At 45.2% G+C, this 14702-nt stretch overlaps 3 protein-coding genes across 4 annotated transcripts in view; 2 read left to right on the forward strand and 1 right to left on the reverse strand.

Moving 5' to 3' along the window:
• The first annotated feature begins 386 nt into the window (after positions 1-386).
• Positions 387-10589, forward strand: LOC101166230. The gene is made up of 5 exons (XM_011479700.3): positions 387-617; positions 3145-4215; positions 4776-4993; positions 5143-5223; positions 10290-10589. The coding sequence occupies exons 1-4, from the start codon at positions 561-563 to the stop codon at positions 5210-5212; spliced, it is 1416 nt and encodes a 471-aa protein (XP_011478002.1). The 5' UTR covers positions 387-560; the 3' UTR covers positions 5213-5223; positions 10290-10589.
• On the reverse strand, positions 6626-12562 carry golph3 (golgi phosphoprotein 3). Its single transcript, XM_023958823.1, has 4 exons — positions 12143-12562; positions 11113-11244; positions 10741-10855; positions 6626-8198 (listed from the first exon to the last, which is right to left on the reverse strand). The coding sequence occupies exons 1-4, from the start codon at positions 12347-12349 to the stop codon at positions 7774-7776; spliced, it is 879 nt and encodes a 292-aa protein (XP_023814591.1). The 5' UTR covers positions 12350-12562; the 3' UTR covers positions 6626-7773.
• A 585-nt stretch (positions 12563-13147) lies between these two features.
• The window catches only part of pdzd2 (PDZ domain containing 2), a 44607-nt gene continuing 43052 nt past the window's right edge, over positions 13148-14702 (forward strand). The window contains exon 1 of one of the 2 annotated variants that reach the window (XR_002290919.2): positions 13148-13615. The gene's annotated coding sequence lies outside the window, so the exon portion shown is untranslated. The remainder of the gene's footprint in view (positions 13616-14702) is intronic. The other variant, XM_011479699.3, reaches the window with a different exon arrangement.

A 14702-nucleotide genomic window follows, 5' to 3' on the forward strand; every position in this document is an offset into this window, starting at 1 on the left:
GGACGATTGTAACATTTTATTTTGTTTTATGTATCATTACACCTTGAAACTTGGGTGAGACTGAAGTTGGCCTCTTTATTAGTCTCCACTTTGTCGGTTTTTACCAACTTCAAATATTTTACGGAGAAGGAAGATTCAAATAAAACCAAGTTTACGCAAAATATTTACACAAATCTACGATAACGATCAGATTATTGTATTCATTCTATGACACTGGACTTCTTCTTTAAATGAAGGTTTGAACTTTGAGAGTTTAAAAAGAGAGAAAAGAGTTTTACAGCATTAAATCATTTCTACGGATTTCACCTCTCACGTGTCATGTATGGAATGTATCCCAGACAATAAACGAGGGATCTTTGTACTTATTGTTTTATTTTTGTTATTTTGTTATTGGCTTTCTACATTTAGAGCAGTAAAAACCGCCGAATTTAAAACAATTCTTAATTGCCATTTCATGACATTTGTGGCCTTAGCGGCTTGCCATACATGAGGAATTGCAGGTTAGTGAAAGTGAAAGCAACCGCGGATCTCCGTCAGAGTTTCTGGAGGAACGCTGTTCGATGGCCTACAAAACCAGAACCACCGAACCAGAACCACACGAACCGAGCGGGGTGGAGGTGAGCTTCACAGCTGATACACGCGCGAACAGTCACCGTGACGCGTCGTTTTAGGTCACGTTCTGCCGGTGTTTGCGCGGGAAGCAACTTTGGGAAATCTGCGAAAGCGTGGCTCGAACATGCGGGGAAATCCACATAGCGAGCCGTATGACGTCATCTATTTACCCGCTTGTTCCTGATCAGGGTGACCGAGGGACCCAGAAATACACAAATACACACACACTTTCACACACAGGAATACACAACCACACACTCGCCTTCACACACAGTAATACACAAATACACACACTCACCTTCACACACATTAATACACAAACACACATATGCCTTCACACACAGTAATACACAAACACACACACGTTTTCACACACAGTAATAGACAAACACACACAGTAATACACAACCACACTCTCACCTTCACACACAGGAATACACAACCACACACTCGCCTTTACATACAGTGATACACAAACACACACTCGCCTTTACATACAGTAATACACAAACACACACTCGCCTTCACACCCAGTAATACACAAATACACACACTCACTTTCACACACATTAATACACAAACACACATATGCCTTCACACACAGTAATACACAAACACGCACACGTTTTCACACACAGTAATAGACAAACACACACACAGTAATACACAACCACACTCTCACCTTCACACACAGGAATACACAACCACACACTCGCCTTCACACACAGTAATACACAAATACACACACTCACCTTCACACACATTAATACACAAACACACATATGCCTTCACACACAGTAATACACAAACACACACACGTTTTCACACACAGTAATACACAAACACACACACGCCTTCACACACAGTAATACACAAACACACACGTTTTCACACACAGTAATAGACAACCACACTCTCACCTTCACACACAATAATACACAAACACACACTCGCCTTCACACACATAAATACACACACTCACCTACACACAGTAATACACAAACATGCATCTAGATCGAGTCCAGTTTCCAGTCCAAAAGTCATCTAAAAGCTACCAGACCCTCCAAAAGAACCGCCCAAAAAGTCAATCAATGATAATTAGCATTAATTAGTTGTCCATTAATTAATACCTGATTGAAAGTATTTTTTCAGACATTTCTTATGGTAATTCATCCACCATTTTTCCAGTCAGTCAGAGCAAAACATTAAAAACAGGTTCTTTATCAAACACCAAAGAAGAAACGTGAGCTCATTTGCCGCTCTTTCAATCAAACATCAAGAACAACACACAAATGTGTAAATACCGGTACTAGAGGTTCTGGTATAGCTTCTTATAATGATCGAAGGGTCAAATCCAAATCCAAAAATATGAGCAAATCTCCTTGCAAAAAGCATTAAAGTGTGGTTTAGTGTTTAAAAACCTCTTTTTACAATTGAAAATGTTTCCAAGTGTTAATAAAACTTTTAGAATTAAATTAAATAATTGCGATTACTCCAAAAAGTAGGCTATTTGTTGTTTTTGTAATTGTGTAGAAACAGGAAGTTTTGTGCAACACCAACAGAAAATAATCCCTCCAAAAATGTACTGTATGTGGATTCAGAAAGCAAATGATCTTACACGTATGCCACACACACAGTTGTCTGCCTGCTTGCCTCACGTTGTGTCTTTTCAGTGCAGCTTTATGTCAGATCTGAACACTAAATGAACGACACACTACAGCCACCCACCCAAAGACATTTCTGCCCACAAAATCAGAATTTAATCTGCCCAGTTGGGCAGGAAAATCTGACAACACTGTTAACTCCTAAGGAACTATTTTGAATCTGTAATTAACCTATGAAACATGTTTTTGGGCACGTGGAGAAGGTCCCAGCTGGGATTTGACCAACACCCTGTGACTTGTTGATTCTTCACATTAAACAACAGTTTTATATCTCATGTTTGAAGCCTGAAATGTGGCGAAAGGTTGAAAACTTCAAGAGGGCCAAATACTTTTGCAAGGCAAGCGATATAGTTTACTCTAAGAGGATTAAGAAAAACATGATAGAGACCCTTTAAGGACATTTTGCATAATGCTACTGAGATAGGGGTAAATGGCTAAAATAGGGTTAAAATAGGAAAACCTGCTAAATTTAGCAAAAGCCTTTGTTTGGGTTCGCCTTTATTTCCCATCTTTGTTTTAATTCGGATGTGCGAGCTCGTTAATAACCTCAACATACAATTTTCTCAAAACTATCCTGTTAATTCACAAAGGAAAAAAAGATATGGACAATATCATATACAAATCTGTTAAGAGAAAAATAAACAGCGGTAAAATGGAGATGTTATGGAACAGCGTCCAAGTCTGGTCCCTGGTGGACTTGATTGCTGCATCCTCAAACTTTGCTGATCCAACTTCCTCTGTTGTTCTTTGATTCACTGATGATGATGATGATGATGATGATGATGGGGATTTTGGGATCTGATTTTTCACAAAAGTGTGTCATTTGGTGGCTACAGATGAGTCAGCTTGTTCTGTCTTTGTGTTGCAGATCACAGACATCCACCTCACTGTCCCACAGTCTTTGCTGAAGGACCCCAAGCCGCCAAGGATTCGTATATTGAAGAAAGGAGATGCCTTTTGTGTGGTGACGGGAACTTTTAAAGACTTGGAAAAACTTGTTGAGAAGCATTATCTTCCAGAGAGTCCGCAAAAACTTGTTGAGAAGCATTATCCTCTAAAGAGTCCGCAAAAACTTGTTGAGAAGCATTATCTTGCAGAGAGTCCGCAAAAACTTGTTGAGAAGCATTATCCTCTAAAGAGTCCGCAAAAACTTGTTGAGAAGCATTATCCTCTAAAGAGTCCGCAAAAACTTGTTGAGAAGAATGATCTTCCAGAAACTCCACCTGTGGTTGTGCGTTTGATTGTACTGGAGTACGTGGAATCTAAGTGCAAAGAAAAACTGGAGAGAATCCTGGGTGAGAATTTTGATCTGAAAACTGGGCCGGAGCGTAACGGCACCACCCAGGTGATGTTCAAACATCTCCAAGGCTCAGCTGTGAGCAGCTGGGAACAGAACTTTGTGAGACAGAGATTTATCACCTTTTACCAGAGGACAGCTTCTGATCTTAAGCGGATGAATCTGGATCTGGGCTCAAGGGATTTATCTGAGCTGAAGCAGCGCTTTCCTCTCCTGCTCTTTAAGAAGACCAAGCCGGTGACTGTGATCGGACCTTACAGTCATGTTGCCAAACTAGATAAGTTTCTGCACCCAAGTCCACGCAGCAGGAGGGGCTCAGAACCTGTCCCAGCGAGTGGCAGATTGTCTAATTCTTCCCCCAGACAACGTTCAGAGGAGATGTGTCCCATCTGCATGGAGCCGATGGCAGCCAAAGACACAGAACAGCTGCGATGCAAGCATTCCTTCTGCAAAGACTGTCTCAAACAAGCTTTCAGCTATAAAAAAGTTTGTCCCGTCTGTGGGGAGCTCTATGGTGTCCTAAAGGGGACACAACCTGACGGAGGTTATATGGACATCAGTAAAGATCCAATACCTTTACAGGGATATGAGAAATATAAAACTATAGTCATCAAGTACTACATCCCAGATGGCATTCAGAAGGTAAGATCCCCTCATCCTCTATTGGATGAAACACTATTGAAGGGCTATTCCCCACCGGTTCCCCAAATGTTACTGCTTTCCTTTGCCTCATTCTGCATTCACAATGAACGCAATTTAAACGTCAAGGGCGTCCTGTTTCAATGCTAAGTCAATGTACAGAATCTGAGGTCCTGTGGCGCGTCGGTCCTGCAGCAGCGTGCTTTTAGGATCCCGGTGCAATTTGGATGTCAGACTCAGCGCGTCGAGAGTTCAATTAAGAAATCTGAAGTTTGGCGAGATTGACGCATCGTGTTAACCAATCTGGGACCCAGCTTTGAGGCCTTGACGTCTTCAGTGGGTAGAATCCATATCCAATATGGCTGATCAATGCAAGGGTTGTCTTCCTGAACTTCCATGCATATCTTAACTCGCTGGGTCTGCGGCAGCAGCTCTGTGTGCCGGCTAGCCAGCCGCCCAGACATTTTGAAAAGCAGGGGTTTTGCTAATGTCATATTCTATAAAAACCACAAGAATAAAGGATCTCTAAAACCAACAGTCAATTGAACCTGGTGTTTTTGCAGGAGGAACACCCAAACCCAGGTCAGCCGTATCAAGGTGTGTCACGGACAGCATACCTGCCAGACTCCCCCGAGGGCCAAGCCATCCTGAAGCTGCTGCAGCGGGCCTTTGACCAGAGGCTCATCTTCACCATTGGGCGCTCCACCACCAGCGGCAGGAGCAATGTGGTCACATGGAACGACATCCATCATAAGACGTCCAAGCACGGAGGACCTTCTCAGTGAGCTTTGCAACATTTAATCATGTTTGATCTTTTTGTCTGATCAGTTCAGACTCTGGATATCTTCTTGTCGTCTGAAAAGCTGTTCTTCAAGCTCTTTCTAGACCTTCACCAACGCTCAAAGGAAACTCTGATTTCTGTGTTTATAGCTACGGATACCCCGATCCTGCTTATCTGAGCCGAGTACGAGAAGAGCTGAAGGTCAAAGGAATCAAATGAGAAAGTCTGAGGTGCGTAATCACGTTTGTGTCAATTAAACAGAGATCTGATCAGATGGCAACCGATTAGAAAGCCGTTTACTACATCCAAGGAGTTTACTTCTTTCTCTCTCTGCTGAAAGCCACAAGGTGTCACACTGAAGCTAAATGGAGAAGGTAAAACTTTAGGAAATCTAAAATGCTGCTGAGAAAAACGGGGAAAAAAATGTTCAGATCTACAAAATTGAAATATTTTTCTAATAAATGTAGAAATATTGTCATTAAGCTGAGAAATTGTTTCACAAACACTATTTTTTAGTAATGAGGTTCCTTTTTTTAAAATTCTATGTAAAATATACAGTAATAAAAAAACTTTGCAAACTAATGTAGATAAATAATTGCTGAGTCAGACATTACATTTATTATTTTTATACATAAGAATTTACTGCTAATGACCAAGAAATGAGTATGAATTTCCAGCCCCTCCAGTGCTGCATACAGGTCACCTCCAATGAACCTATTCAGTTTCTATTAAGGGAGTCTGTCAGAGAATCTACTCCAGGATTTAGACAGGATCCAGGATGTATCCTGATCTACCCAGATTAGAAGTCTGCCTCCATCCATGATCACACGGATCCAGGTTCTTCCCTGATCTGTAATCTACCGTGATCCAAGACTAACAGTAGCTGCGGTTCCACGTGCAAAATGTCTTTGAACGGTTTAAAGATCAGACTAGAATTAAACTGTGTCAATGGGCCTAGGAAAACTTTATCCGATTATAACAAACGTCTACATACGCCACACTTTTGGTCGGCATAAATCATTCGGACATGACCAGGACCACCTAAAAGACCGGAAACGGGCCTAGAAAGAGAAGTAGCAAAGTTCTGTTGTAAGCAAACATGGCCGAGGTTAGCATCCACGAGATGATCTTCTGAGCGTGCTTTTGTTCTTATTATATCATTTTTTTAAAGTGACTCTTCGCACATAGCTTTCTAAATGCGTGCGACCAGTGCTGAATTCTTTTGTTGGCGGCACAGACCCAGATGAGGAAATGGATGCAAATAACATCAGCCCTTTTTTTCTGAACACAAATTCATGATTGTTTGCAGTTTTCATGCATTTTGCATCCAAAAACACACACGACATCCCGAAGCCGCTCCTCTGCTCGGAGACCCGGTTCTCTGTAACCGGGCAGTTTGCTCACACAGAGCTGCCGGACTGCGGTCCGATGCCCCCTCTAGAGTTCGCACTCTGGAGTTCGCACGAATGGGTTTTGCAGAAATACTTTCCCATGTATTTCTGCCGATTTCGGCAAATACACCGATCCTGCATTTAGCCTAAGTGTTGGTCAACCTGCATAGTTTTTAGAGACAGCAGAGATCTAGGCGGCACCTTTGCTTCATCAGACGTTGTTAAAAAAGTGTTCATAAAGTGATTTTGTTTTCACTTAATTCTGGTTTATTCAACAAACATTAATGGAGCATTTTGATATTCCATCAAAACATATATTTCATCATGAATTACAAAAATAATGCAGGTAGAACATGAAAGATTCCCTTCATTCCGGCTGAGGAAGTCTGGCTCGGTTCTCCCATCCGTGGACGGGTTCCTGCTCCGACAGCGCCCCCTATGGGTCCGTTCAGAGCAACGAGGAGTCGTCTATGTCTTAAGGAGCGTGCCGCTTCCCTCCCCAGCGTAAGAAAATGGGCTCCGTGGAGAGAAGTGTGAGAAAAGTCTGGACAGGGCTGGCAGGGACCCTCTGGTTGGTTTCTGGCCCTAGCAGAGCCTCCCCGGTCCAGATACTCACTGCCCCCTTCGCCCGCAGGTTACAGGCGCTCACTTCTACTTTTGGAAAGAACATTTTGGTTTAAGTTGTGCTACATTAGAGCCTGACAGGAGCATCGGTGCTCGGGAGCCTGATGGAGGGTCTTATCTCGGTGCGTGAGATGCCGCATGGCTAGCTTTAATGTCGATGGGCCCTTGTAGAAACCGTGCAAAAATGCAACGTCAAGTTTAAAGCACAAGTTCAGAAAATAGAATCAAGCAACGTCGGTTTAGGAATGGAAATCCGAAAAAAGGAATTAATATTGAATGGAATCCAATTCACTTGTGAATCGATCTAACGAAAGCGCGATTTTAGAAAATCAGAACCCGACTCTGCAAACCATTTCTAAACGGTCTGCTGCAGACTTTCATGACTAACAAACATCTCCTTAAACTGGATCTCCTGAAGATTTTTGGGTGATTTTCAAAGGGAAGTGCAGAAACATGCCCCGTCAGCAAACCTTACGCCTCAGCCGGGCCTACCTGATTGGTTAAGCTGCTGTGGGGACAGACGCAGTTGCACGTGCTCAGTGAAGACTGATCTTTTGAAACTAAAAGGCACTGGTATGGGGGCAGCCAGGACACTGATCTGTGCCCCCCCTCTGTGAGTTTAAGTTATGGCAGATCGGAAAGTTAGGCCCAGAAACAGAAGAGGAACGATGCAGAAAGAGAAAACATCCAGGTGGGTGTGAGTGTCGGTCGCATCCTAATATAAGAGGCGGCTGCAGACCGTCAGAACCGCCGTGGCGCCGAGGCTCACTTGGTGAAGGCGGCGATCACGGCCCAGAGCAGCTCGTTGGCGTTGGGCTTGGCGCTCTCGCCTTCGGGCTGCAGCTCCAGCAGCTGCCTCACCCTCTTCATGGCCAGCTCATACTGGTCGTCCAGCAGCGGGGCAAAGGCGTTTTCCAGAACATCCGACGAGTGGGCCAAGAAAATAAGCGCAAGCAGGCGCTTGTCCATGCGGTTGGGGTCATTGACCCACTTGTCTAGAACCGCCTCCTGGACCTTCTTGATGAGGCGCTGCTTGATGTTGCCGTTGGTGAGCGGGTGCGTGGTCATGTCGAAGAGCAGGAAGTTCTGCTTCTCTGTGGTGAGTACGCCTTTCTCCACCAGGTTCTTGGCCAGACGCTCACGGACGTTTCTCAGCTGGTAGTGTAGCTTCAACGGGTTCCACGTCTCTCCTGTACAAAAGAGACAATTTCAGGTCACCCTGACCGAAACCACACGGAGTACGGCTCAGTAACTGATCCATGCCGCCTAACCCAGTTAACACGCAGCGTTTTATCCTCTGTGTACTGTGTGTACAATGTATTTGATCTACTTTGAAAGACCCACTCTGATGAAAATTGTGTTCTTAGTGTTTTTAACATGTTCTCTGATGGAGGGCATGTTTAAGGAAAATTAGGATAGATATTACATTTCTGGGTATTCAAATCAGTGTGAATCAGGAGCAGATGAAAAATTCCGATGGTGCCTACACACTGGCCATTTGTTAACTCTAACGCATTCATGAACACACATTCAGCTCATGGTGTTCACACCAGACGAGCAGGGAGGGGGTACTCTTCTTCTTCAGTGGCGGCCGTGGTGCAGCGGCAGGGCGGTCGACCCATGATCGTAAGATTGCAGGTTTGATTCCCGCTTTGCACGCCCATGTGTCGAAGTGTCCTTGGGAAAGATGCCATTTCTTTGGTTTATTAACTGTTTACTAGCCCATGTTTGCCACCTACAGTGGGATGAGGCTTAATGCCAAATGTTGAAGCGTTGCAAATCTCGCAAATCTTGCTCCAGGCTTTTTCGTTCACAGCTCTGTTCTGATATACAAACTTCTCGTTTCTCCTTCGTGATCATGTCTACAGCGGTTGGACACTACACAACCGTCACTACCAAATCCGAGTCCCTGACTGGACATAATTCAGCGTCGTCAATTTTAAGCGGCCAAGACTTCAAGTTGAACTTTCAGCATACATTCAATGAACAACCGTTCCGTAGAGCCCGCCGTCAGACTAGAAAACTATCGTAGCGACGCATGAACTCCAGCCTTTACATAGACCTCTCATTGAAAGTGGACGCTTAAACGCGAGTCAACACAGCCACCGTGAATCTAGCTTGAGGCATCCACTTGTAGAGGACTCCAGATCCATGTTCATCTTTGTACGTCTCTGAACGGGTATCTGGCTAAAAACGGTACGGCTGGATAGCTCCAACCGGTAGAACCGTTAATGTTAGGCTGGGAGTATGAGGAGCCGTATAAGCTAGCAGAAGAGAGTATAAACAAATGGATGTCAAGTGGGGGCGGGCTTGCTCTGTGCCAACAGTCCCGCCCACAAATTAGCAAAGGATTTCTGAGGGATACCTGTCGCTCTGCAGAAACTATGTCCAATAAAATGAGAGGTTTTGTGATTTTGGCCAAAAACGGCAAAATCCTAATTAAAAGACCACTGGGAACAAATTTATAGATGATCTTGGTGGGACTTTAAGACTTATAAACGGTGGAGCTTTTCAGATTGATTTGAAGTCTCGTTGAATTCGTTTAGCCTCAGGAGAGGTTCAGTTCTGGACTAACCACTGCTACAATCGTGTTCTAAGCACTTACGGGGTTAGGCTTTACTGCAAGGGGCCCTTTGATCTCAACTCCGGGAGAGCGTGGGCTTGGGACCCCATTCAGATCAACTCTGATGGATTTTGTTTCTTGGTATGTAATATTTTCCCTGACATGATGAATAAAGTTTGCAAATGCAGAGCAGGAAGGTGCTGTCCGTGTTTTTTTGCTGCACGTACATGAAGTTAGTGATGTAGCCTAGATAACGCCCTTACAGGACGCTTTTTATTGACATAATTTGAGAAAGAAAGAGTTAGTTGCATGTGGATCATTTGTTTTTCTGTCAGAAAGAAACCAAAGGTCTGGTCTGAGATGAGGTTACTCTTGGTCTTATTAACGTGCACCACTATGTAAAACGTATTTGAACAAAAAATTACTAAAAACCCCGAAAAAGATTGTTGTCGTCTGAAACAGTTTGAGACAGATTTTCTAAAAGGTTTTCTAGCTGCATAACTAAAGACTATATTACACCTGAGGGCAGTTCTGATTACTGACTGAATATCTCTATTGAACACCTGTGTCAAGGTTTACAAACGCCAAGAAGCTGTGCTGGTAGTGGAGTTGTGCAGACGGTTGTGCGATCGGCTTTGCATTCTCCCCTTTGACTTTCAGAACCACCAGTTGTTCTGGTCCGGTAGCTGCTAACCTGACTGTGCTCTTGTGTTCACAGGACGTTGATACAAAAGCGAGAACGCCCGGAATGAAGGACCGTTATAGACGATGACTGCGCTCCAGCTTCATCAACAAGTGTAAAGATTTAACTGAAGTAGAAAATGGACTAATATTGGAAAAACAGAATTTGACTTTAAGTCCATGACACGCTATTCTTATAATAGAAAGCTAGCTTCTCTCACAAACACTACATTAGTTTCTCGAACGTACGCATCCATCAGAGCGCCGTAGGCCTAATTGTTCATATCGTGCTGCACTGATTGGTTTCTTTTATTTCAAATAAAGTGTCTGAAATGACTCCTGACTGTCTGATCATTGACTCGCAGCGAACAGGTGCACACTTCCAGACACAAGACGTCTCTAAGGGTCTTTGAGATTGAAAAGCTGCAGATTTGAATCATGTTCTCTCTGGTGGGGGGGGGGGGGGGGGGGGGGGGGGGGGGGCTCACCACTCAGCAGCTCGATCCAGCTCTGCACCGTCTCCGCAGGCTGAGTGTCCTTGATGTGCTTCAAGGCCTCGTCCAGGAGGACGTCGCCTGTCGGAGCGTCGGACTTGCAGATCACCTGAGGAGACGAACAGACCATCACTTCCTGGTCACATCCACTCGTGCTTTGGAATGTTTCGGGATCAAAACATTCCTTCCGACGAGTTTGGATGAAAGAGCGGAAACATGAGCCGGTCGATCAGAAGGGGGGATAAGGGTGCTAAAACCTTCTTAGACTACAGCTCTGCTGCAGAACAGAGATGAGACATGAGATAAGTCATGACGCCCCGGCCCCGACTGCAACACCGGGAGACGCTCGCCAACAGACAGCCCTACCTTCCGGGCCAGGAGGCCTTTCCGTCTCATGCCACAGGCTTCCAACTGGAGGCGTCCCCTCAGAGCCAGCTCGATCAGCATGCAGCCCCGCAGGCCCGACGAGATGCAGTCGTTCCAGAAGGAGGTGTAGCCCTGCAACAAGAAGACACAAGCTGACTTCCTGCTCTGGAGGCGGGCGGGGCCAACCTGAAACTCTACAGTCTGGAGCTGGAAAAACCTCAAGTCAGCAAAAATGAGACATCTAAAGCTCAGATGACATCAGAAGAATGAATCCCAGCTCTCACTGGAGTTCCACAGGGTTCTGGTCTCTTTCCTCTACCTTTCTAAAGGCTGATTTCTGATGGTCCGGTTGTGTTGACACAAAAAATTAGAACGGTCATTAATCAACCAGAATGTTTACATCGCTTAGGGCTGGACGATTAATCGATTAACTCCAATTTTAGACTATTTTGGGGGGAAACAAGAGTTTCTTTTCACAGCTCTCTTGCGCTTCCGTTGTTCTCGGAGAGCTGCAGCTGAAAACAGCAGCGAGCAAAGAGGAGCTACTTCGACGAGGCTGAGAAAAAAAACAAGAGTGCATGAGCCGCTAGAGGCCCCGTCAAAGCATAGCCAAAAATCTGTGCTGTTTTCTCAAACATATTTTCTGCAGAGCGGCAGGAGTTCATCAGAAATGTGCCTCATCGCCTGTTCCACCTCCTGACCTGCTCGCTAAAAATGTTCCTGCGGGGAAATTCCTCATGCTGAACAACAAGTTGCTAAAATTGTGACGCTGACATTACAGTGGGCGTGGCCAAAACATGACACGCCTCTTTAACCACCGCCTGTTGTCCATGTTCCTAACGCAAGGAGTTGGATGTCGTCACATCCGGTCAAAATCACAATAACAACAGAACTTTAAAAAGAAAAAGACACGTGACCACAAGAGTTTTCCCAACTCTTTTGCCACCTCTATGTCTTCTCGTCTCCCGCCTTCGGCGGCTGGTCGCCGTTCAAGGCAGACAGGCTCGTGTGCGGTTCGTAGCCTGTTTACCTCTCGGTCCTTTAGCCCCAGCAACAGCACCTCCTCCATCAAGGTCAGCCGGGCTTCTTTGGAGTCTCCAGTGTCGTCCCGCGCGTCCGCGCACTCGGTCGCGTGTTCATCCTCCTCGGCCAACGAGCGCTCTTTGTCTGCGGCACTGCGCGAAGCTTCGGTCCGCCTCTGCACGAGGCCCGAACCTCTCTGAGTCAACGAAGTCATGGCTCCAACACAGCCGGAACCGCCCGCCGCGGTCCGCTCTGCCCTAGGAGGTCCGCCGGTAACTGCTCAACCATGTGGGGCCGGCAGTGGCGCTCTCGGGTCCCGGTTACAGGCTCCGGACCATCCGGTAATCCGCTTCACTGCTGTCTGAGCTCAGGCCAACATGGCGCCCCGCGGATTCTGCAGTACCCGACGAGACCAGCAGGTGGCGACAGACCGCAGGCGGAAGTCAGGATGGAAACCTCTTTTTTTTTTTTTTTTTTTTTTTTTAAATAAAGCCTTACCGTCAATGAAATAAACACGCCTCAGTGTAATATTCAACATAGTTGTAAAGACGCTTTCCTCAAACAAATCAAAGAATGAAACAGTTCCCTGTCCTACTGTTGGGTGAAGGCAGGGCACACATGCCCAGGTCTACTACATTAGTTCAAACAGAATATTTGGTATAAGAGAAAATAATTTAAAATAGAGGTCTGCTAATTGGAAGTAATACATTAAAGAAAAACTTGAAATATTCCCATTGTTTTTAACGACCGAGAAGGCAATTAAGGCCACAAGAAAAGTCAATTTACGACTTTAAATCTCGTAGAATTACAACTTTTCCTCACAATTTAACATGTGACCCTTTTGTTGTAAATTTGGTACTTTCAAGTTTTAATTTTAAATAAATGTGTTTGGTGACCCCTGAAATAGACACTGCTTACTTTCATACAACAAAAATTTTTGGTGGTAATTTACAACAAGATTTTAAAACATTTTGAATTTTAAAAAGAACAACAACACAATTTTAAAATGTTTGTTTCTGAACTTTTTTCCATTCTTACAGTCTTCGATCTGTGTTTGTCCTGCAGATGGCGCTCCAGTGTCATCGAAGAGTTCTTGATGTTTATGAATGGCAAAAGTATTTTTACGTATTTACAGATGGTAACTTTATTAGGAGATTGTGATTTTTATTGATTTAATATTTAAGTTTCTCGTGTGATCATTGAACCCTTTAGGGGCGTGGAGTGTTTTTTTCTCTCGGTCAATCTGCTTACATCTAAATGTCTGCGATCTGCTCTCAACTGTCTGGGATCTGCCGTCTGTGCTGACAGGGGGAGGAGCCTGGCTGGCTACGATCAGGGCTCCACCCCCTCCCGTTGAGGAGAGCCGGGCCGCGCGGGGATGAGTGACCAGGAGCGCGCGGGATGACTTCTTACCTGCAGAGGAAAACGGCGGCGGCGCAGCTCCAATGACCGGCGTTGGAAGATAGTTTCTCCAGCACGTGTGAGTAGGCGGTTTTTCCGAGCCGGACGTTAATGCAGCTTCGTGCTTCTAAAGGGTCGTTAAAGTGAGAAGAGGCGCGTGAGCTGGGGGGGGGGGGCAACAACCACAGTGAGACGGAGCCTGGTTCTAGACGGGGGCGTTCAGGTACTTCTTCTTTACATTTACCGGACCTGTGGCTTTACCGTGATGCGTTCAGGGCACACGTCCGCACTTCTGTGGAGTACTTCTGCAGACTGTCGCGCACGGAAACGCGCACACACTCAGAGCTGTGCGCGCACGGAGCTTTTAGTGCACAATCCCCCCGAGTCAGCAAAAAGACTTGGTCCAGTTTGCAGGATAAGTTCTTGGTTTCCCATTTGTCAGAACCAGTACTGGTCTCAGTACCACACATCCAAAGGAACTGGAAGAACCGAACCGATCGGTCCACTCTGATCGGGTCAGAATCCTGCTGCTGCGTTTGTTGTAAGTTCTGGTCCAAACAGCTGAGGCCCAATGAAGAACCAGAGCTGTAGAGTAGAAGCCCAAACCTTTACCACAGCAGCGTTAGAACCTGACAGAACCCTACTGGAACCACAGTTCTTCAGAGGTTCTTTTATCAAGACAAGGAGGATCCAATATTTACCATTTAAACAGAAAATATAACTTAGTTTAAAACTAAATTAAAACCCAGGAGGGAAAAACAAACGACTAAGCTAAAACACATGGAGTTAGAAAAGGAAACATTTCAGTTCTGGATCAGTGACTGTATATAAGTACTGGACTGAGTGACCCCCACCCCCACTCACGCCACATTCCAAACAGGAAGTACCCGCTGGTTCCAAGAAGCCAGAATCCCATTGACCCTCATAGGGATATAAACAGCTGTTGCTCAGTCATTGTATTGGTCAGAAGAAGCATTCTGGATCTTTTTTCAACCGATTTTAGTGCAAGTCATCCAAGTTATACACTGACCAATCAGATGCCTCGATAAAAGTAGGCGGTCTCACGTCAAACAGTCAAAACATTTGATGGGCAGATTCTGCTGAGCCCGGCTGGCCTTCCGCACCTGATCGATTGAGTGGAAACTGGACGAATGGCGTGTGACGTC

This window comes from Oryzias latipes, chromosome 9 (assembly GCF_002234675.1).
Source record: "Oryzias latipes chromosome 9, ASM223467v1".
Taxonomy (NCBI): domain Eukaryota; kingdom Metazoa; phylum Chordata; class Actinopteri; order Beloniformes; family Adrianichthyidae; genus Oryzias; species Oryzias latipes.

What these genes read in the sequence shown, in the direction of transcription:
- LOC101166230 (XM_011479700.3), top strand. Translation starts at nt 561, where the DNA reads ATGGCCTACAAAACCAGAACCACCGAACCAGAACCACACGAACCGAGC. An exon ending in ACGAACCGAGCGGGGTGGAG is followed by an intron (nt 618 to 3,144) that starts GTGAGCTTCACA and finishes TTTGTGTTGCAG; the next exon opens with ATCACAGACATCCACCTCAC. An exon ending in TCCCAGATGGCATTCAGAAG is followed by an intron (nt 4,216 to 4,775) that starts GTAAGATCCCCT and finishes GTGTTTTTGCAG; the next exon opens with GAGGAACACCCAAACCCAGG.
- golph3 (XM_023958823.1), bottom strand. Translation starts at nt 12,349, where the DNA reads ATGACTTCGTTGACTCAGAGAGGTTCGGGCCTCGTGCAGAGGCGGACC. An exon ending in TGGGGCTAAAGGACCGAGAG is followed by an intron (nt 11,245 to 12,142) that starts GTAAACAGGCTA and finishes TTCTTGTTGCAG; the next exon opens with GGCTACACCTCCTTCTGGAA. An exon ending in AAGGCCTCCTGGCCCGGAAG is followed by an intron (nt 10,856 to 11,112) that starts GTAGGGCTGTCT and finishes TCGTCTCCTCAG; the next exon opens with GTGATCTGCAAGTCCGACGC.